Genomic DNA, 21,841 nt, shown 5'->3' with positions numbered 1-21,841 from the left:
AAACAAAGGAACAAGCAATGGGAATAGTGAACCACCTATGGTAAAAGTTATAAATACCTTTGTCCTTAACATTGAATTTTTAATTACTTCTATTTCATTTTTGTAGATGCTTGTAAAATAAAAATTTCTATGATTCATACTAAAATTTTACCCCTTTCCGATTTCACTGTTATAGGCAACATCTCAAAGAACTTTTGATGATGGTATTGAAGAGGGAGTAGTACGGACTAATAGAAAGGTAATGTCAAAGTAATGCATTCCATGTTTCTCACCATGTTCTGTGCAACAATATTTAAAAATGTGCACATGCAGAGGGTTCAATGCAGTACACCTGATCAAGACGACTCAATGAGTAATCAAAGAATTATATCAATGGTATTTTGTCGTTTCAATTGATAAGTTTTATTTGAACACTTAATACACATACTAAAATGTATAGTAAATTTTTATTGTCCATTCAACTACAGAACAAAAGAAGATGTGAGGAACAGCGAAATATGCAACATGATAATATTCTAGATCTTTGTGGCAAAAAGGTTAGGATTTGTTGTTTTCATTCATATGGTGCAATTCAATTTATACATGGTTTTACCTGGATTATATATCATGGAACTAGCATCAGGAGGCTGATAACACCATAGGATCACCACATCAAGATGATTTCTCATCACAACCACACCTTGTTCATGATCTTCGGCGGGAGGTAGTTCTTGAATGCCTATTAAAATTAATTGTACTTATTTCTCAATGTGCTTTATCCATCTCACTATGATATTAGAGTGAAACATAAATATGTTGTTGGGAGAACTCCTAGTTAGGCAATGCTACATCTGTGAATGCATAATCTGTGTGAAACATAAACAAAATTAAAGATGACACTTCATCTATGCCATTTAGTGTTGGCAACTGAATGATATCCATGAAAGGTTATGAAAAGCAATTTGTCACATCTTTATAAAGTTGGTCCTGTTCATTTGCTCTATTGGTTTATATATATCCATTTACATGCTCTAAATACTATTATATGTCATGCCCTTCCATTTTTCCTAATTATAAGATTAATGTGCATTGATAGACTTGGTTTCAAAGTACAAAAGTTCTGTTATAATATAATATGTTTTGATCTCTTTGTTATTATGTCTCAACATAGATGAATAAAAAGAAGCATCGGAATTTAGAGAAATTTGCAAAGACTACGGAAAAACAAGAAATGAAGAAGAAGACTGCACATCACATGGCCCAAAATAGGGTGCATTCTTCTTCAATGAAGGTAGTAAAAACATACAAAAATGATACTACTAATTAAATTATTGCTTAACAACTAACTATTGTATATTTCTTAATGAATACATTATTTCTATTGTAGGTTGGTACCATAATAATCTTGATCACCGCAAAATATCCTAACAAAGAAACTGTGGCATATGCTACTTATTTGAGTAGTAACCCAAGAGACAAAGTGGATGGTGTTGAGATTGGTAACGAGTTCACTAAAGTGGTTGTCAATCATCCACTTAAGGAAGATGAGAAGCTCGTAAGGCCAGTGAAGCATTGCAAGACAATTGGTGATGCCCATTATGAAGGAATGTCGATTGCTTGGCCTTCATTTTGTGTTTGCTCATAATACCTTCATGTAATATATATACATACATATATATATATGTATATATATATAATTGCAATGTAAGTGCTAATATATAAATTTGTTGTGTAGGTTCAAAAGATCAATAGTTAAAATTCTCATGTTTTAGGATCACATCAAGATGGAATCAACAAGATACAGAGCTGATGAAGATATATTCTATATTTTTTGGCTAGTAGTTTGTTGCTCGAAATATGTATTTACCTTTTCAACGAACATGACTCTCTGAATTTATTTGTTTTCAATTGGGATGATGTAATTTGAGTACTCATCAAAACTTTCTTATCGCAAAGTAATATATTATGGTTATATCACTTCATTTATGATTATTTGTCCTATTGTGTGTATGTGCATTTACTTTTTACACCATTTTCTTACTAAATGTATTAATATTACAAACTGCATTACGGGTCTTATGTAATTATGTTGCAATATGTAAAAAAGGTGTCATAGAATATGTTGCTACAAGTGAAAAAACAAATTACACATAGTGTCGGTACAACTAGAGAAATGGTGTTACTATGATGTATGGTAACACGTAAATACATGTTGCTATAGCACTAATGTAACACCTTTTATTTCCTACAAGAACGGTCCAATGTGTTACAACAGATTAAACTATAATAACATAGTCTATAGTAACAGTTTGCCAATGTGTTCCAATAGACCATTGTAACATCTTTTTAGGGATAGAATAACACAAAATCGTGTTACTAAAAGCTTGTCCTGGCATAGTGCACGGCGAAGAGGAAGTTCTGCTGCTGCTATAATTTTTTTTCTCTGTTTGTTTGTGGTTGTGGCTAATATGCTTCATATAGCAATACATATATGCTTCTTCTTGGCTCTTGCACATAACCAAACAGTATCAATATGCAGAACATATATATTTCTCTAATTTGGGATTTTTCTGTTATTTGTTTGTAGGTTAGGAGGCTGATCTAGTGCTATATACATCAGTGAGAACTTTTTCGGTGCTACTTACGATACCATCTTCATGGAAAGATTGCTTATTTTGTTATTATGGACTATTTGTATCCTCTCTCATTTTATATTGTGTGTGCACCATTAATTTGGGCTACGTGTAAGACTTTATGCAAATATCTAATATTATGTGAGACTTTGAAGTGACAAATTTGTGGACTTGTCACTTGTGTGCCTCTAATTAGGTTAGAAATGACATGCAATTTTGTTTGGGTGTCGCCTTGTCACTTGTGTGCCTCTAATTAGGTGTGAAATGACATGCAATTATATTTGCTTGCTGTGCTTATAGGTAATGATGACATGTCTAGTCCATTGTATTATTAATTATAAAATGTCCATATTTATATATTAAATTGGTTTTAAATATAACTTGTATAAACAAGACAAAAATATGTTAGTTTATTCAAATATTAATCCTATATCTTATATGTTGTATTTGAAAGATAGGAGATAACTTCATCAACTCATTGTGAAAGGTAATCATATCTGGTCATCACACCTTCATCCTTTGAACCAAACAATGAATGAGTTCACTCCATCTCATCTTATCCCTCCAACCAAATAAAAAATAAGGTCCAACCCATCCCACCAACTGAATATAAAAATAGAACCAACCCATTCTAAAAATCAGGGATGGAACCAACACATCTGAACTAGTCCACGAACCAAACACACTAATAAAGCTGCTACAGTCCTAGCTAATAATGCTTTGGATAATCTAATCCATCACTTTTCAATCCAATAGATACTGTAGCACTGCTTAAGTTTGAGTGGCTATAGCCACTGCATGGGATCCCAAATTGCAAAGATAGGTATATGAGCACGACATATGGAAGGCATGATTTGTGATCGGTTAGAATTTGTTTGTTTGAAATATATGTTACTACCTCGGTTCTACGAAGACTTCATTTTTAATTCTTCTTATTTATCCCAGAAAAAGATTTTATTTTTAGTATAATTTTTTATTTGAGTTTGATAAAATATGACATAAATCAATTGGAATTGGAAAAGGTAGTGAACATGTGCATTGAGATATAAAAAAGAAAAGGATATTTTCATCTTTGTAGCTTTGTGTTGATATATATGATATATATTAAAAATAAAGTTTAATTTTGCTAGAATAAGTAGACTACAAACTTTTCGCTTAGGCTTATAAAATAAATTTTAAATTTGAAACTGATTTTGACGGTTTCTTCACTGTAGTTTTTTCTAGGCTTGGATTTTAGATCAACATAAAATTTTATTTATAAATTATTTTTTATTTACAAATATGTCATTTAGTTTGTCACCCCTTACCTTGGGACACAAAAGCTAGCTCATTGTGTAACACATGTGCATTCACATGGGTTTTACCTACTTACACGAAAATTTATTAGAAGTGGCATGCAAACTTTGTATGATGCATATTTTTTCCATCCTTAAGAAGTTAGCATGAGGTACCACTGTTTTCTATGTAAAATTTGGTACCTTCTAGTATTTAAGATATTACGAGATATCAAAATTTACGTAGAAAAGAGTGGTATCTCATAAAATACTTTTTTGAGAATGGAAAAATATGCTCCTCCCCGATACACACCTTCTATTGCCGGCTCATCGCTGCCGGTTCAGCTCGATCGAAACAAGGTTTCCATCGTGGAACAAACTAGAAATCATACAACACTGTTGTTGTGTATACCGTAAGCCGATGTTTACTTTGATTTATCATGGCCGGTTGACTGCTTTAATTGCTAGTGATATGTTATAATATTGGTGTCAATTCTTTTTTATCCCAAAGACATTGGAGGCTGTTAGAATATTGATTGTCCATGATTTTGTGTTTTGCTTTTCCGTTGCAAAGGGTAAATCCATTCTCTCTATATCTATCTTTTATTTAATCGTTTGAATCAATTTATTTTCAACTTTTCTCTAAATCTACCTTTTATTTGGTCACAAAACAAGATCGAAGTTTAATTACTTCCCCAAAACCATTTGGAGGCCACAAGAAAGTTGATTTTAGTTTTCACTACCTATCTAGATTTATACCTTTCTGACGTTTATAATGATGTATTTTAAGGTTTCTCTACCTTCGGTTTGTCCCAAAATACTGGATTATATTCTGCAACTCTATTTAGTTTCTCAAATATTATTTAACATTTCTAGTATGTGAACTAAAATGGATTAAACTTGTGTGTATGCGATAGATCATTGACTGTGGTCCCGTTCGGCACTTCGGTCTATTTATCCCCTTGTTTGTTGTAAGCACACTTTTCGAACTGCTAAACCGTATATTTTTTACGAAAATTTTCTATAGAAAAGTTGTTTTAAAAACCATATTAATCTATTTTATATTTTTATAATTAATAATTAATTAATCATACACTAATCTATATATTACTACGTTTTTCTCATCAGATAACTCTCTTTTTTAGCCCGCCTACGTGGGTGACCCGATTATAGGCAGGTTCGGATGGCTTTACTGGCTTTTTATTAAAAACAAACCTCCAGTGACGCTGCGGTTTTAGTTGTGGCCCGGTAGCATGGCTATTTTTTTCAAGTGTCTTTCAATTAGAAAAACAAAACTAATAGTGCCACTGATAGACCATCAGGGATTGGTGTTTTTGCTAGTGTATTAGGCATATTTTAAAAGCTTAGAGCATCCCGACAACTCATCTAAATTTGGTCATCTATATCTTTATTTGAATGATAGTTTTATCATTTATATTTTTTTATGCTCCAGCAGATCATCTATATATAACATCCTCCATATCTATTTGGAGGATCGAGAGAATGTCTAAATATAGAATTTCTCCCTAATGATATAGATGACATCTAAAAATAAAGAATGTGATAGATATTTTGTTGGAGCTCTACTTTTACCCTTTATTCTCTATTTTTAGGATAGAGGATAAGATAGAAGAGCTCTTGGGGATGCTCTTAGTTGCGTACATTTCTTCATAGTTACTCTATTTACTAAATGTTCTTATCTTTTCTGATTGTTTCTTTTTTGCACAGGAATATTACGGTTATGTACACTCAGTCAATCATATTGAACCTTGGTTGAAAAGGTATTGCCCTACCATGTAGTTTCATCCTACAAAATTAACCTCATTGGAGTAGTTGGGCAGCCTTATAATTTAGTGAAACTCCCAAGGCACAGTAAACAAAAGGCAAATCGTAACTTAAACACAAGAACGTCTCACATCCGCGATAATATTCAAAGCGCCTTATCAAACGGGTTGGAATTTTAATGGTGACCTGACTTATATTAATGCAATTTCTTTGTCTGGTAGTCAATATTTAATACAGGAGAGAACAATTTGATATTTTTCACAAATAATACTTAAACATATAAATAGTAATACAAACATACAAAAAATATTTACAAAAGTAGTTCTTCTAAAGTATGCTTTTACTTTCCCAGATGTATACTACTCCCTCTGTTTTTTTATTTGACATCGTTAACTTTTATAGTTATGTTTGATCATTCACCGTATTCAAAAATAATAATTACTAAAAATTATTTTATATGATTTGATTTCTTACTAAAGTAAAATGAACGGTCAAACGTAAATCGAAAAGTCAACGGAATCAAATTAAAAAAATGGAGGAAGTAATTAATTCATCATATCCTAGAATTTTTTAAACCTTTTTAATAAATAATTTTATTATTAAACCTCGAAGAAAAATATTTTTACTGTATAAACCCTTTGATGATGCCAGTCTTGGTGGCATGGCAAGACAATGTTACCACATAAGTTGGTTGTCGCGGCACGCTTGTCACGCCATTGACACTGATGTAGCAACGTTATCTTGCCATACGAGTGTTATGTGATGCCAAACACTCCGTAGGACAGTGTTGTCATGCCACCCTAGTATTAGTGGTGTGACCAAGGATGTTCATACGTTAAAAATATTCTCCTTTGAGATTTAGTAATAAAATTGTTTATTAAAAAAATTTAAAAATAAAAATATCATATCCTATCACCTATTTTCGATGCCTAAGAAGATTAATTCCCACAACAGTTGCTAGTGGATTTTTCCATCTTAAAAAAAACATTCTTCAAATTTAAGATTGAAAATTCAAATTTTAGCTTATAAGCATAAATAAAAGAGAAAAGACAGTGCTGCAAATCATTCAATAACCTTCAATTAACACATGCATGCATATGCATCTGCGAGATTGTTAGACAGTTTCCTGGCCATTCACTGGAATCATTTGCTATAAATTGTACTGCAAAGTTGCCACAGCAGGAAAACAAGCCTCTCAACATTTTCATCCTTCCTAAATCCTAACCGACTCAGTTTGATACTTCCATGGCCATGGCCGCGTTCGTTTGTGCGATGGGAAGGGTTAGTTACCCGACGCGGAAAACGTAGCAATAGATTAGTACATGATTAATTAATTATTAATTATTAAAAAATAGAAAATAAATTAGTATGATTTTTTAAAACAACTTTCGTATAGAAATTTTTTTAAAAAAATACGCCGTTTAACAGTTCAAAAAGCATGCGCGTGAAAAACGAGGAGGTTAGATAACTTACACCCTGCCGGCGAACGCGGCCTTAATCATTTACTATAATTTGTGCTAGAAAGTTGCCACAAGAGAACACAAAGGAATTTCAGCATTTCATCCTTCCTAAGCCCTATCTATCCTACACCACAACTTTTTCAGGCCGTGCACCATATATAAGACACTCCAATAGCACATGATTATGTGAATCACATAAGCAGTAGCTAGCAGAGGCACAACAATAATGTCTCCTCCAAATACCATACTTAGTGTGGTGGTAACATTGCTGGCCTTTCTAATGTTCTTATTTATCATCTACAGAAACAGCACATCCATGTCCAAAAAACGGGGGCAGCACTGCCAGCTTCCCCCAGGGCCAGCCACATTGCCGGTCATTGGCAACATGCACCAGATGATCTGGAACAAGCCGGCGGTGTTCCGGTGGATCCACCACCTGCTCAGAGAGATGGACACCGACATCCTTCGCCTCCGTCTCGGAGCCGTCAACGTTGTCGTCGTGGCGTGCCCGGAGATGGCCTGCGAGGTCGCGAGGAAGAAGGACGCGGTGTTCGCCTCGCGTCCCGTCACGTTCGCCTCCGGCTCATTCAGCTTCGGGTACATGGCATCGAGCCTGTCGCCGCATGGGGAGCAGTGGAGGAAGATGCGGCGAGTGATCAGCAGCGAGATCGTCTCCCCCGCGTCGGAGAGGCAGCTCCGCCACCTCCGGGAGGCCGAGAGCGATCACCTCGTCAGGTATATTTGCAGTAAAACTCGCAGCGCAGACGACATCGCATCTAGTAGCAACTCCATCGACGTGCGCCATGTCGCCCAGCATTTCTGCGGGAACAGATACGAGCGCTAATGTTCGGCAAGAGATGCTTCGCCGAGCCGCCACCGGCTGATATCTTGGCCGGCGGCGGCCCGGGCACCGACGAGGAGGAGCATGTCGGTGCACTGTTCGCGCTGCTGAACTTCGTCTACGGCTTCTGTGTTTCGGACTACTTTCCCTCGCTGGTTGGCCTTGACTTGGATGGCCATGAAAAGGTTGTCAAGGGGGTGATGAGAACCCTGAACCGGCTACATGATCCCATCATCGAGGAAAGGATCCGTGAAAGGTCCATCCCTAGTAAAGATGAACGAAAGAAAGAGGTCAGAGACTTCTTAGATGTCCTAGTTTCTCTCGAGGATGGGGAAGGGCAACCATTGCTATCGTTTGAAGAGATAAGAGCACAGACAGCAGTAAGATTTTTCTTTGAAGTACTCAATGATTATATATGCAGTAATCATGTTGCAAATTAATAAGTCTCTGATCACGGGTCGTGATCAGTACTATTATCAGATATTATCTCTGTTGTGATTAATCATTTCCAACTAGAAGCTAACCCTACTGTTCCTCGTAACATTGACAGGAAATCATGTTTGCAACAGTTGACAACCCATCCAACGCTGTCGAGTGGGCACTCGCCGAGATGGTGAACAAGCCAAGGGTAATGCAAAAGGCAGTAGATGAGCTCGACGCGGTCGTTGGCCAAGACCGGCTCGTCCAGGAATGCGACATCTCGCGTCTAAACTATCTCAAATCGTGCATACGAGAGGCCTTCCGCCTGCACCCGTACCACGCCTTCACACCGCCCCGCGTCGCCATGGCGGACACGAGCGTCGCCGGCTACGCGATCCCGAAGCACAGCCAGATGCTTCTCTGCCGGATTGGCCTGGGCAGGAACAAGAATATTTGGATCGAGCGAGACGAGTTCCGACCAGAGAGGCATCTCAGCGGCGACGGGGACGTAGGTGTAGCTCTGGGTGAGCCGGACCTGCGATTCGTTTCTTTCGGCGCTGGGAGGAGGGGCTGCCCGGGGACGTCGCTTGGCACCTCCATTACCATGATGCTGTTTGCACGGCTATTACAGGGATTCACTTGGGCAAAGCCTCCTGGCATGGAGGACTGCAGGGTCATGCTCCACGAGAGCCGGTTCAATCTTGCACTGGCTGAGCCGCTCACTCTGCATGCTACTCCACGGCTGGCTGCGCATCTCTACAAGGCAATTACTAACTAAAGATTATTACTGCTCCTAGATATATACTACCTCCTTATCATGTTTGACTTTTTTTTACAATTTTTAATCATTCGTCTTATTTAAAAATTTAGTACAAATATAAAAAATAACAAATCGCGCTTAAAATTCTTTTAATAATAAAAGTAAGTTACAAGAAAAATAAATGATATTTTCATAATTTTTTGAATAAGACAAATAATCAAAAATTGTAAAAAAAACAGAGAGGGTATATATTTATGGACAGCAAGTTAAAATATACGTGAGTGGTCTGAATATTTGTATTAGTGATAAAATTAACCCTAAATATATGTACTGCAGATGGGAAACGAAAAAGGAGGGGATTAATGGTGCTTTCTCATGGACTTCGATACTTCGATCTCCCTTATGGTTTTCACGTCCAGATTCGTGCGCAAAAGCTTGAAGTGATCTATATCTGGGCACTATAATGATATATGCACTGTAAATAAATAAGCTATATATGACGGAAGCACGCATGTACGTACGTACTGTGGCTTGCTCCGTACATATATGAATATGTAATTTCAATTTGTGCTTGTGTGGACTATGATATTAATTATTTACTGCATGCAATGCAGGCTGTACCTGAAACAAGTAGCGTATATGAATAAATGTATAAATACCGTAGTGTATGATTGGGTCCTAGCTAGTATAGTAGATTGTGTGTGTGTGTGTATGCATGTAGAGGACGATTATAACATATATTCTAAAGATATATATTTGAAGGATGTGTGGAAGTGTCAAGATATACAATTGATGTGTGTGCATGGTAGGTCCATGATCACATCAATCAAGGGTTAAATATGGGTGAAGCCTGTTGAGTGATTCGTGTGCAACTACGGTTCTCATATATTCAATTAATTATCTGTTTATGTAACAAAATTATGAAGGATATGATCTTAAAAACGAAATTATGATGGGCATGCGTAGGTTCTTTGTGCAGCGCACACACATGAAGCCCCTAGCTAGGTTGTGTTCTCTTGTCACGAGATTTTTATTTTTCCTAGATTAACTGATTTTGTCATAACTATTTGAGAATATAATTAAATAACTTAATTAAATACTACAAATTAATAAAATATTATAGAACGATCGGCGAGAAACTTCGCATATATTTTTTAACACGAAATTGCTTATCGTTTAAGAATTTGAAAATCATACTCATAGAGTCATAATCAATAGTGAGAAAAGAGCACGACAGTCTGATAGCTGGTACTCTCCTGTGAGACGTTGACGTGGATTAGATTCCTAAGAATATTAAATAAATCAAACCACATATATAAATTATATATATTGGTCAATAGATAAATCAAAGTATGACTATAAAGTCTTATAATACGAAATAGAAGGAGTATTAGCTCACTGCTTAGTAGCATCTTTCAGGCTACAGCCCACTAGTGAGCTAATTGAGCAAGGCTAATAATATAGCCAGCAAGCTGGCTATAAGACTTTTTATAGTCTTCTCTTAGCCCACCCATATACTAATTAGCTCTTCATTATACATGTAGGACCCACATGTCACTCTCATAGAGTTTCTTGGTTCCTGTGCCCAAACTAGCTACAAGCTTACAGCCTGCTTACACTCTCTCTCATCCCCTCTCTCCTCCATATAAGCATATAGCCAGCTTATAGCCTGCTATTATACTTGCTCTAAGCCGCATCCTAGACAAAATCACAATTAGTCTGCCAGTGAAGCAAAAAAGATCCTGACCCTAATGGCCAACCAGCGAGGAGAGAAGAATAGCCCTGTAACGTAGCATTGGCTTCACGGGCACCGCAGGCGCCCATTGTAGTCCGCTCCCCCCTCCCCTCCCCTGCCCATGATATGAGAATTCTCTACGAAAAAGTTCATTTGAGGTCCTCAAATACGGATCGAGTTTTACTCTCATAACTTACCTGTAAGAGCCGAACCGGTATGGAAAAATTCCTTTAGTGTACCTCAAAACTCACCCAATCTCTTCTATGCACTTAAAAAATAAGGAATCCCCCGTGTGCTATCGAAAATTTATTTGAAACCGTTGCGTACCCCTCCCGTCAAGTCTATGTCAATTTAGAGGTTAACTTTCTTAGAAATGTCAAAGGGTATAATTGACATTTCTAAGAAAATTAACCTCTAAATTTACACAGACTTGACAGGAGGGGTACGCAAGGGTTTCAAAGAAATTTTCGAGGGCACCTAGGGATTCGGTATTTTTCAAGTGCTTAGAAGAGATTGGGTAAGTTTTGAGGTGTACTGAAGGAATTTTTCCAACGGATATAGATCTCTTGGATATATGGGTCTTGCGGAGGTTTATATATGATCTCTTAGACGTTGGATCCCCAATTTATATATTAAGTCCATTGTTCTTCATAACCAAAATGTACGACTATTAAACATGTGACACCATATATTCAACATGTGACACCATATAGCGGGTTTTTGTCCACGTTCGTATAGCCGGCACGTTGTGCGGTTGCATAGAATGGCTTTTACATTTTACTAGAATTAATGTTTGGAAATATCTTATCTACTTAGAAGTTGGGTAAGAAATTTCTAGAAGCAACCATCCAGTTTTCAGTTGCTCGGAAATACTCCAAATTTTAGTCAATTATTTGGACGGTCAAGATCACATTGAGATTTATGCATATATGGTCAATGTTATCCTCGCATCTCCTTTCATATCCTCCGGTGATGATCATATTGAGCTCACCAGTGTTGCCCTCCTCCTGGACCACATCCCCACCACCAGCACGGTGGCCCTATGTTTTTGGAGAAGATAATATGAATATGTGATTTTTTTTTGAGGAACATGAGCAAATTTTATTAAAGACAAAAGATTTGTTCAATAATACAGAGGTCTGAACAAAATGAGCTCGCTATAGCTTGAGCACAGCAAAAATTTGGATGGTGTGTTTGGATGGGCAACGGGAGGCAGATCTAGGGCAATGGGAGGCCGTTGAAAGCACCCGCTTGATGCATCTCAAGAGGTTTTATTTTTTTCCTGGCTGGTGCGTGTCCGTTGTGAAACCGGCACCAATCACCTCCTTTATTAACGTCGCCTTCAGGATACCAGTTAGGAAAACCGGCACCTACCAGAGGTTTCGAACCAGCACCTATGGAATGTTACGTAGTAATGCAATGATCGAATCTATCTAGTAAGGCCCTCCACAGCGTGTGCTTAGTGCTGCCTAAAGAGGAAAGAGAAGGTTTAGGCATCATTCTACGTATTGTGATAAGTGATGCTAGAAAAGATGGAAGCGGAGCATGTATATACATTGGCACATAAAAATTAAATAATGATATATACACTGTAGAAAGGAGGAAGTGGATTTTTTCATCCTGTGAAGCAAACCGACAAGAGGACAAAGGATAACTATATTTTATTTATACGTTGGTTCTATATGAATAAATAGCTTTGATGCTTATTTTCTCTATACATTGTAACCATGAGAGATCTATGCTTGTTAGTTGCAGTGGGTCCTACAAAATTCTTGGCTGCACTAGCACATTGTGGACAGCCTAAAGAACATGTTCCTTTTTGAACGGACACAAATGACGTCCCAAATCCCCTATATAAATATACAAGTATACAACTCCGCTGTGTATTAATCAAGAGATTGAATCCCATGGTTGTTCGTCCATACACTGTCATTTTGATTGTTCACACCAATTAAATGGTTGTGTATTTCATGAAGAACATGTATGCAGCATGGGTGAATACCTAGTTTAGCGGTGGGCCTAATAGGCCCACAGCCAGCAATACATTTCGGCCCACTTCACCGTTGACTCTGCGAGGCCACGAGCGTTGTGAGTCCGTATCCGCATTGTTCACAAGCACTCCAATTTTTGTTTCCGATGAAAAACACCCGACTGCGAATTTCTGAGGATTTCACACAATCACACCCAGCATCGCCCATTAGTTGAACGTATTCATCATTTTTATGTGAGATGATTAATGTGCATGGAGCATGGTTATAATAGATAAATTGCTACTACGTATATGATGTTAAATATGTGATCCGAATTGTAACTGGAATTATATCCGGATTAGTTTCCTAGTAGATTTCTCCCAGTTGTTTCCTGCTAGGAGTCGGATTAGTTTCCTAATATGATTCTTTCGCCTAATCCTACTAGGACTCTTAGATTTTCCCCTTATATATACTCTTGTAGTCTGCACGGGAAGAGCAGAGTTCTCATTGTTTCCCCTGCATTGTAATCATATCCTCATAGTGATTATTGCCGGTTGGCGCCCGTGGTTTTTCCCGCAAGGGTTTTCCACGTTAAATTCGTGTCTCGTTTGTGCTTTGTTTATAACAAGTGGTATCAGAGCAGCGAAGATTAATCTACGCTACGTTGCTACCGCTGACCGGGCTTTTTCCGGCGATCTACAGAATCGCCGTTCCGTCGAGATCAGGTCGGAATCGGCGGCGACTCCGACTCGACGTCGCGTCCGCACAGAAGAAAAGGAAAGGAGCAGACGCACGCACGCAGGAGAAAAATTGATCGTTCCAAGGACAAGCCATCAGATCGTGCCGTCCAATCCGCGCTACTGTAGCAGCTATAGTACAGCTACAGTAACAGTATCGTTTTTCTTTCCAGATTTAATTGCTACATTTACCCGATCTTGTGTGCCCAAAAGTTGTCAGATCAACTATTGTGCATCGTTCCGAGCACTGGAGTTTCGCGTATCTGCTTGGGTTCAACATATTAATACCAACAGATTCAGGATTTATTCCCAATGGCGAGTTTAAAGTATGATCTACCTCTTTTGGACCGAGACACAAGATTCTCATTGTGGCAAGTGAAGATGCGTGCAATTCTTGCACAGCAAGATCTGGATGATGCACTTGATGGATTCAACAACAAAAGGACAAATGATTGGTCCAACGATGAGAAGAAGAGAGACCGTAAGGCTATGGCATATATCCATCTTCATCTATCCAATAATATTTTGCAGGAAGTGCTTAAGGAGAAGACAGCTACCGCGCTGTGGTTGAAGCTGGAACAGATATGCATGACAAAGGATCTAACCAGCAAGATGCACTTGAAGCAAAAGTTATTTCTGCACAAGTTGCAAGATGATGAGTCTGTGATGGATCATCTCTCCACTTTCAAGGAAATTGTTGCTGACCTTGAGTCCATGGAGATAAAGTATGATGAAGAGGATTTAGGCCTTATTCTGTTGTGCTCATTGCCTAGCTCATATGCAAATTTCAGAGATACTATCTTGTATAGTCGTGATACTCTAACTTTGCAAGAAGTTTATGATGCTTTGCAAGCCAAAGAAAAGATGAAAAAGATGGTACCTTCTGAAGGATCTAACTCACAACCAGAAAGCTTGGTTGTTCGGGGCAGGCAACAAGAGAAGAACACAGACAACAAATCAAGAGACAAAAGTTCTAGTGGCTACCGCGGGAGATCAAAATCCAGAGGCAGGTATAAGTCATGCAAATACTGCAAGAGAGGTGGACATGATATTTCCGATTGTTGGAAGCTACAGAACAAAGAAAAGCACAAGGGAAATTATAAACCGAAAGGTAAGCAAGAAGAGCAAGGTAAAGCCGCAGTTGCTACTGATAATAAACCAGATGCAGAATTACTGGTTGCTTATGCTGGTTGTGTACAAACCAGTGACGAGTGGCTTCTTGATACTGGATGCACCTATCATATGTGCCCTAATAGGGATTGGTTTACCACCTATGAACCTATACAAGGTGGTAATGTTTTGATGGGTGATAATACGCCCTGCAAAGTTGCGGGCGTTGGTACTATACAGATCAAGATGTTTGATGGCTGCATTAGAACATTATCTGATGTGCGGCATATTCCCAGTTTAAAGAGAAATCTCATCTCTTTATCTACTCTTGATCGCAAAGGGTACAGATATTCCGGTGGAGACGGAATTTTGAAGGTAACAAAAGGCTCTCTTGTTGTGATGAAAGCTGATATTAAAACTGCCGATTTGTACCATCTACGAGGTACTACGATAGTAGGTAATGTTGCTGCAGTTACCGATTCATTATCAAATTCCGATCTTTGGCATATGCGTCTCGGGCATATGAGTGAAATTGGTTTGGCAGAATTGAGCAAGAGAGGATTACTAGATGGACAAAACATCGGAAAGTTGAAATTTTGTGAGCATTGTATCTTTGGCAAACACAAGAGGGTGAAGTTTACCACATCCACACATACTACTGAAGGTATTCTTGATTATGTGCATTCTGACTTATGGGGTCCTGCTCGTAAGAGGTCATTTGGAGGTGCTCGTTATATGATGACTATCGTTGATGATTATTCGAGAAAAGTTTGGCCCTATTTTCTAAAGCACAAATTTGAAGCTTTTTTGGTATTTAAGGAGTGGAAGACTATGGTCGAAAGACAGACTGAAAGGAAGGTGAAAGTCCTTCGTACTGATAATGGGATGGAGTTCTGTTCTAGGCAATTTAAATCATATTGTAGGTCAGAAGGCATTGTGCGCCACTACACCGTTTCTCATACACCTCAACAGAACGGCGTAGTTGAGCGTATGAACAGGACAATTATTTCAAAGGCCCGTTGTATGCTGTCAAATGCAGGTTTACCTAGACGTTTTTGGGCGGAAGCTGCTTCCACTGCTTGTTATCTTATTAATCGCTCACCCAGTTATGCCATCGATAAGAAGACTCCAATTGAGATGTGGTCTGGTTCCCCAGCTAATCATTCAGACCTGAAAGTATTTGGTTGTACTGCTTATGCTCACGTTGACAACGGTAAATTGGAGCCTAGAGCTATTAAGTGCATATTTCTTGGTTATCCTTCTGGTGTGAAAGCCTACAAGTTATGGTGTCCTGAAACCCAAAAGGTTGTGATTAGTAGAAATGTCATCTTCAATGAAACAGTTATGTTGAATGATAAATCTTCTACTAATGTTCCTGTTAAGAGTCAGCAGAAAGCAAGCGTGCAGGTGGAGCGCTTGATCAGTTCAGGACATGTACCAGAAAAAGAGAATATTGCTAGTAACCAAGATGCACCGGTTATTGAAGAGTCAGACTCTTCTGTTGTTGAGCAGTCACCAAAATACTCTATTGCACAAGGCAGAGCTAGGCGAAATATTAAAGCCCCTCAAAGATTGATCGAAGAAGCGAACATAGTTGCTTATGCTATGAGTGTGGCGCAAGAAATCGAAGGTAATGCAGAACCTTCTTCATATTCTGAGGCTATTGTTTCTGCCGATAGCAATAGATGGATAGCTGCCATGCATGACGAGATGGAGTCACTTGAAAAGAATCATACTTGGAAATTGGTGGAATTGCCAAAGGAGAAGAAACCTATCCGTTGCAAGTGGATTTTCAAAAGAAAGGAAGGTATATCTCCAACTGATGAGGCAAGATATAAAACAAGGTTAGTTGCTAAAGGATATAGCCAGATTCCAGGTATTGATTTCAATGATGTGTTTTCCCCAGTTGTGAAGCATAGTTCAATTCGCACTTTACTTGGTATCGTTGCAATACATGATTATGAACTAAAGCAATTAGATGTGAAAACTGCATTTTTACATGGGGAGTTAGAAGAAGACATCTATATGGAGCAACCGGAAGGTTTTGTTGTTCCTGGTAAAGAAAACCTTGTCTGTAGGTTGGATAAGTCCCTTTACGGGTTGAAACAATCACCTCGGCAATGGTACAAGAGATTTGACTCTTTCATGCTTTCTCAGAATTTCAAAAGATCACAATTTGATAGTTGTGTTTATCTTAAAGAGGTTAATGGTTCAATTATATATCTGCTTCTTTATGTTGATGATATGTTGATTGCTGCAAAAGACAAATCAGAGATAGCAAAATTGAAGGCACAACTGAGTAGTGAGTTTGAGATGAAGGATTTAGGTGCAGCAAAGAAAATCCTCGGTATGAAAATTACCAGAGAAAGACGGTCTGGCAAGTTGTATCTTAGCCAGAAAGGTTATATTGAAAAGGTCCTTCGTCGCTTCAATATGCATGATGCAAAGCCAGTAAGCACTCCTTTAGCTGCACATTTCAGATTATCTTTAGATTTTTGTCCACAATCAGAAGTTGATATTGAGTACATGTCTGGAGTTCCATATTCAAGAGCAGTTGGTTCACTTATGTATGCCATGGTATGTTCGCGTCCTGACTTATCACATGCATTGAGTGTTGTCAGTAGATACATGGCTAATCCTGGCAAAGAGCATTGGAAAGCAGTTCAATGGATTTTCAGATATCTGCGTGGTACTTCTAATGCTCGTTTGCAGTTTGGAACGTCTAGAGATGGACTTGTTGGTTATGTGGATTCAGATTTTGCTGGAGATTTGGATAGGAGAAGATCGCTTACAGGTTATGTTTTCACTATTGGAGGCTGTGCTGTTAGTTGGAAGGCAAGTTTGCAAGCAACTGTTGCCTTATCTACTACTGAAGCAGAGTACATGGCTATTTCTGAAGCTTGCAAAGAAGCTATTTGGCTCAGAGGCTTGTATACTGAGCTTTGTGGAATTACGTCTTGCATAAATATATTTTGTGACAGTCAAAGTGCAATTTGCCTTACAAAGGATCAGATGTTTCATGAGAGAACTAAGCACATTGATGTCAGATATCACTTTATTCGAGGTGTTATTGCTGATGGTGATGTTAAGGTATGCAAGATAAGTACTCATGATAATCCAGCTGACATGATGACAAAGTCAGTTCCTGCCACTAAGTTTGAGCTTTGCTCAAGCTTGGTTGGTGTTACGGTATAGTCCAAGAGACTATTTGGCGCGCAATCAATTTGACCTGTGAGGTGTATATTGGTGATTGATGTTTTTGATGCTACAAGAGGAAATTCGTCTCAAGGTGGAGATTGTTAAATATGTGATCCGAATTGTAACTGGAATTATATCCGGATTAGTTTCCTAGTAGGTTTCTCCCAGTTGTTTCCTACTAGGAGTCGGATTAGTTTCCTAATATGATTCTTTCGCCTAATCCTACTAGGACTCTTAGATTTTCCCCTTATATATACTTTTGTAGTCTGCACGGGAAGAGCAGAGTTCTCATTGTTTCCCCTGCATTGTAATCATATCCTCATAGTGATTATTGCCGGTTGGCGCCCGTGGTTTTTCCCGCAAGGGTTTTCCACGTTAAATTCGTGTCTCGTTTGTGCCTTTGTTTCTAACATATGATACTGTAGTATTGTTCTGGTAAGTTTGCTAACTGACGGGATCATCATAAAGGTTGTTTAAGATATTTGATGACTGATGACTGAACGCAACTGTGACAGAGAGAATCAAATGCCAAACTCTCAAGGCAATTAATACCCTCTCGATCAAATTATTATTAACTTGTAATCTTGAGCTTGATTCCAAATTTTCAGGAGAAAACAGAGGAACCAGAGAAGTCCTAAAACCAAGTAAAACACCGACATCTTTCGGCAAAAAGGCAAGGGCATATTTTAAAGAGATAAGGGAGAGAGAAGAGAGGCGCGCTACTAATTTGTAGCCAGCTGCATACAAGTTTTAAGACAAAATATGTGTATGATATGTGGAACCATGTATCGATATTTGGTAGGTAACTATTGTATGAATTGACTATTAGATTGACTATAGATGAATTAGAGCTAGTAGTTGGCTGTACTATTGCACTTGCTCTAAGCTGGCTGTAAATATATTTTAAAGAGAAAAGAGAGCAGAGAGAGCAATGAGCTACTAATCTGTACCTAGTTATAGCATGGGCTTCAAAATATTTAGTGTGTATGACATGTGAGATCATGTATTAATGTTTTGTAGATAATTATTATATGAATTGGCTATTAAATTAACTTTAGATAGATTAGAGCTGGTTGGTTGTACTTGCTCTTACCCACAAGCAGAGCAGGTCCGTCGCTCGTCAAAATGCATGCACTTGAACGTGTGCTGTGTGTGAGTCGTCACGACAATGACGCAAGGCGCGACTGACGCCACCGGCGTAGCGGCGACAATTCCGCCCTCCTCTTGTGCCGATCCAACAACTGTGACGAGACGCGCGCGGCCAGACGAGGAGGAAATTTCCATCGCCTTCTTGCCGCTCCTGTCCCGGCACAGGCGTCCCGCATCTGGGAGCAAGCACAAACAGATACGAGTGACAACTATTTTGGTGCTCTTCTATTTATGTTAAAATTTAATTACTCTTAATCTCAAATTTTAAGTTGATTTTAAGATTTATTTTCCTATTTTATTTTTTATTTGTTTTTTTGCTTTTAGATTGCTAAAAACATGTTTATAAAAGTTTTATTCAGAATTTAATTTTATTACAAATGTGTCGTTTGTTTTTCTTTCTTTAAACAACCAAAAGATAATAACAACCAGACTCACTTCGCTCTCTGCTTGACTCTGAGAAGTCTCGCCAAACGCGGAGGCGGCAGCCAGCTATCACTCAGCTTCGGCTGCTGATTCTCGGTGCGCACAAAGCAGTGGAGCTGCACCCACCAGGAAGCCAGCAGCAGCCCAGCCGGCGCTTCCAGCAGCACACACGACCTGCTGATTGACGAGTGCATACGTTAGAGTTAGCCCCCTTTAGTTCCTAATTTTTTTTCCAAAAAATCACGTCGAATCCTTAGACACCTAAATAAAGAATTAAATATATATAAACATTAAAGAATTAAATATACATTAAAGAATTAAATCCTTAGACAAATCTTTTAAGCCTAATTAGTACATGATTAGCTATAAGTGCTACAGTAACCAATATATGCTAATGGCGGATTAATTAGACTCAAAAGATTCGTCTCGCGGTTTCTAGGCTGAATCTAAAATTTGTTTTATGATTAGACTACGTTTAATACTTCAAATATATGACCGTACGCGTCGATGTGATATATCTCCAAAAAATTTTGGAACTAAACGCAGCCTTGAAACAAAAAAAAATGAGGGAAGAAATTTTCAATGACATTGGTGCCGGGGTTCTTAGGGCTTGTTTAGTTTGCAAAACATCAAATCAAGTTTTTGGACAACCATTTGAATTATTAAACATACTCTAATTACAAAACAAATTTCAGATTTCGCCTGAAAACCGTGAGACGAATCTTTTGAGTCTAATTAATCCGTCATTAGTACATGTTGGTTATTGTAGCACTTATAGCTAATCACGTACTAATTAGGCTGAAAAGATTCGTCTCACGATTTTCCGCGTAACAGTGTAATTAGTTTTAATATTCATGTATATTTAATGCTTCATTTAGGTGTCCAGAGATTCGATGTTATATTTTTGCGAAAAATTTTTGTGAACTGAACATGGCCTTAACTTGTTCCCCTCTCTCTCGTGCTGTGATCCAATCCAACAGAAAGCAACATTTTCGTTGCGAATTTATCACGCGACAACGAGACGACGGCTCGCGTCCGTGTGACAGTCAACGGCTAAGCGACACACAGATGAATTTATGTACCGTTTCGCTGTAGGGTTGATCATTCTCTGTCGACAGGAAGAAATGTATGGTGAACGATATGGCCATATGGGAATGTTAATACAATTCCTAGTGCTTCAGTTGGCTCCATTCTTCCCTTTGTCCGGGAGACAAAAGGGACAATTAATAGTATATCGGCAAGCCATAACCATGTGTTCTTTCCTCGATTACAAGGCAGACAGATAATGGGGGCGTTCGCAAATTCTACTTGCATTTGGCTAATTAGCATAAGTAAAAGAAATAAAACTATTAGTATACGTTTAATTAAGTATTAGCTATTATAAATTTAAAAAATAAATTTATCTGATTTTTAATATATATATATATATACTTTTCTTTAAAAATGTATCATTACCAGTTTGATAAGCGTGCGAAAAAAAGAAAAAAATAGCCCACATTTGCGTTTGCAACCACTTCTTTTGGGTCAAAACCGGCTAAACTAATACTGTTTAGATTGACCGATATAATTGCTACATACATACATGCGTACGTACGTACGTAACCAGATGAAATAAAAAAAACATCATGTGTGCGTCTCACAATTACGTTCTTCCCTAATTTTTGGGTTCCCTCCATCTCCCTCCCACATATGTGGTTCTCTCCCGTTCTCTCTTCTCTAACTAAATAAATTATTCGATAGCTTTAGTAAATAAATAACTCACGACCTATTGGTCTACACACAAAAATAAAAAGTATTGATCTACACATAAATTTAACGTAATTTCTCTTTCTGCAAAGATTTTACTACCGCTACCACATAATTAAAAGTTGTGGATGAAATATTCAAGAATAATTTCTCTCATAGTAAAGACTTTAGTACAACTATTGTGCAAAGAAAAAATGCATGATATATATATATATATATATATATATATATATATATATATATATATATATATATATATATATATATAATGTGTGTGTACGTATATATTAAAATTGGTTTTGTTTTTATCTGGCTTTGTACAAAGTTACATTGGAAAATTCGCTGATTTTTTTTAAGAAGAGATTTGAAACCTTAATGGTAAAAGCCATACCCTATATCTCCAGCATTTGCTTCTTCATATAATAAACCAATCATTTGAATTTTAATCTCTCTGTACCCTATGTCGATTTAAAATAGTCAAGAATTAGATATAGAATTTGGTCTTCACAATATATGTGCTTGTCAAACCTGAATAGAGAAATACTTAGTAGTCCTTTGGATTTTTTTTTTGTAGAATTTGAAAGGATTGAAATCCTGTAGAAAAGTTTCCTTAGGGTGCCT

The 21,841-nt window shown here is 37.8% G+C and overlaps 1 protein-coding gene, 1 long non-coding RNA gene and 1 pseudogene across 2 annotated transcripts; all 3 read left to right on the top strand.

Annotated features, from left to right (window-relative positions):
- Nucleotides 1–3: 3 nt before the first annotated feature.
- Nucleotides 4–504, top strand: LOC121054014. Its single transcript, XR_005811480.1, has 4 exons — nt 4–40; nt 176–238; nt 313–375; nt 468–504. It is a non-coding gene; the product is annotated as an uncharacterized LOC121054014 (long non-coding RNA).
- On the top strand, nt 501–1,785 carry LOC121054013. The gene is made up of 5 exons (XM_040522877.1): nt 501–536; nt 617–703; nt 1,151–1,270; nt 1,367–1,612; nt 1,715–1,785. The coding sequence occupies exons 3-5, from the start codon at nt 1,151–1,153 to the stop codon at nt 1,733–1,735; spliced, it is 387 nt and encodes a 128-aa protein (XP_040378811.1). The 5' UTR covers nt 501–536; nt 617–703; the 3' UTR covers nt 1,736–1,785.
- Nucleotides 1,786–7,398: 5,613 nt separating this feature from the next.
- On the top strand, nt 7,399–9,170 carry LOC102707389 (annotated as a pseudogene).
- The last annotated feature ends 12,671 nt before the right edge of the window (nt 9,171–21,841 follow it).

The sequence above is a fragment of the Oryza brachyantha genome, chromosome 3, assembly GCF_000231095.2.
Source record: "Oryza brachyantha chromosome 3, ObraRS2, whole genome shotgun sequence".
NCBI lineage: Eukaryota > Viridiplantae > Streptophyta > Magnoliopsida > Poales > Poaceae > Oryza > Oryza brachyantha.
Note: the sequence above shows the minus strand (reverse complement) of the source record. Positions and strands in the feature narration are given on the sequence as shown.

Coding starts and splice junctions, on each gene's coding strand:
- LOC121054013 (XM_040522877.1), top strand. CDS start 1,151: ATGAATAAAAAGAAGCATCGGAATTTAGAGAAATTTGCAAAGACTACG. Junction 1,271..1,366: donor TGCATTCTTCTTCAATGAAG/GTAGTAAAAACA, acceptor TTTCTATTGTAG/GTTGGTACCATAATAATCTT. Junction 1,613..1,714: donor TTGCTTGGCCTTCATTTTGT/GTTTGCTCATAA, acceptor TTTGTTGTGTAG/GTTCAAAAGATCAATAGTTA.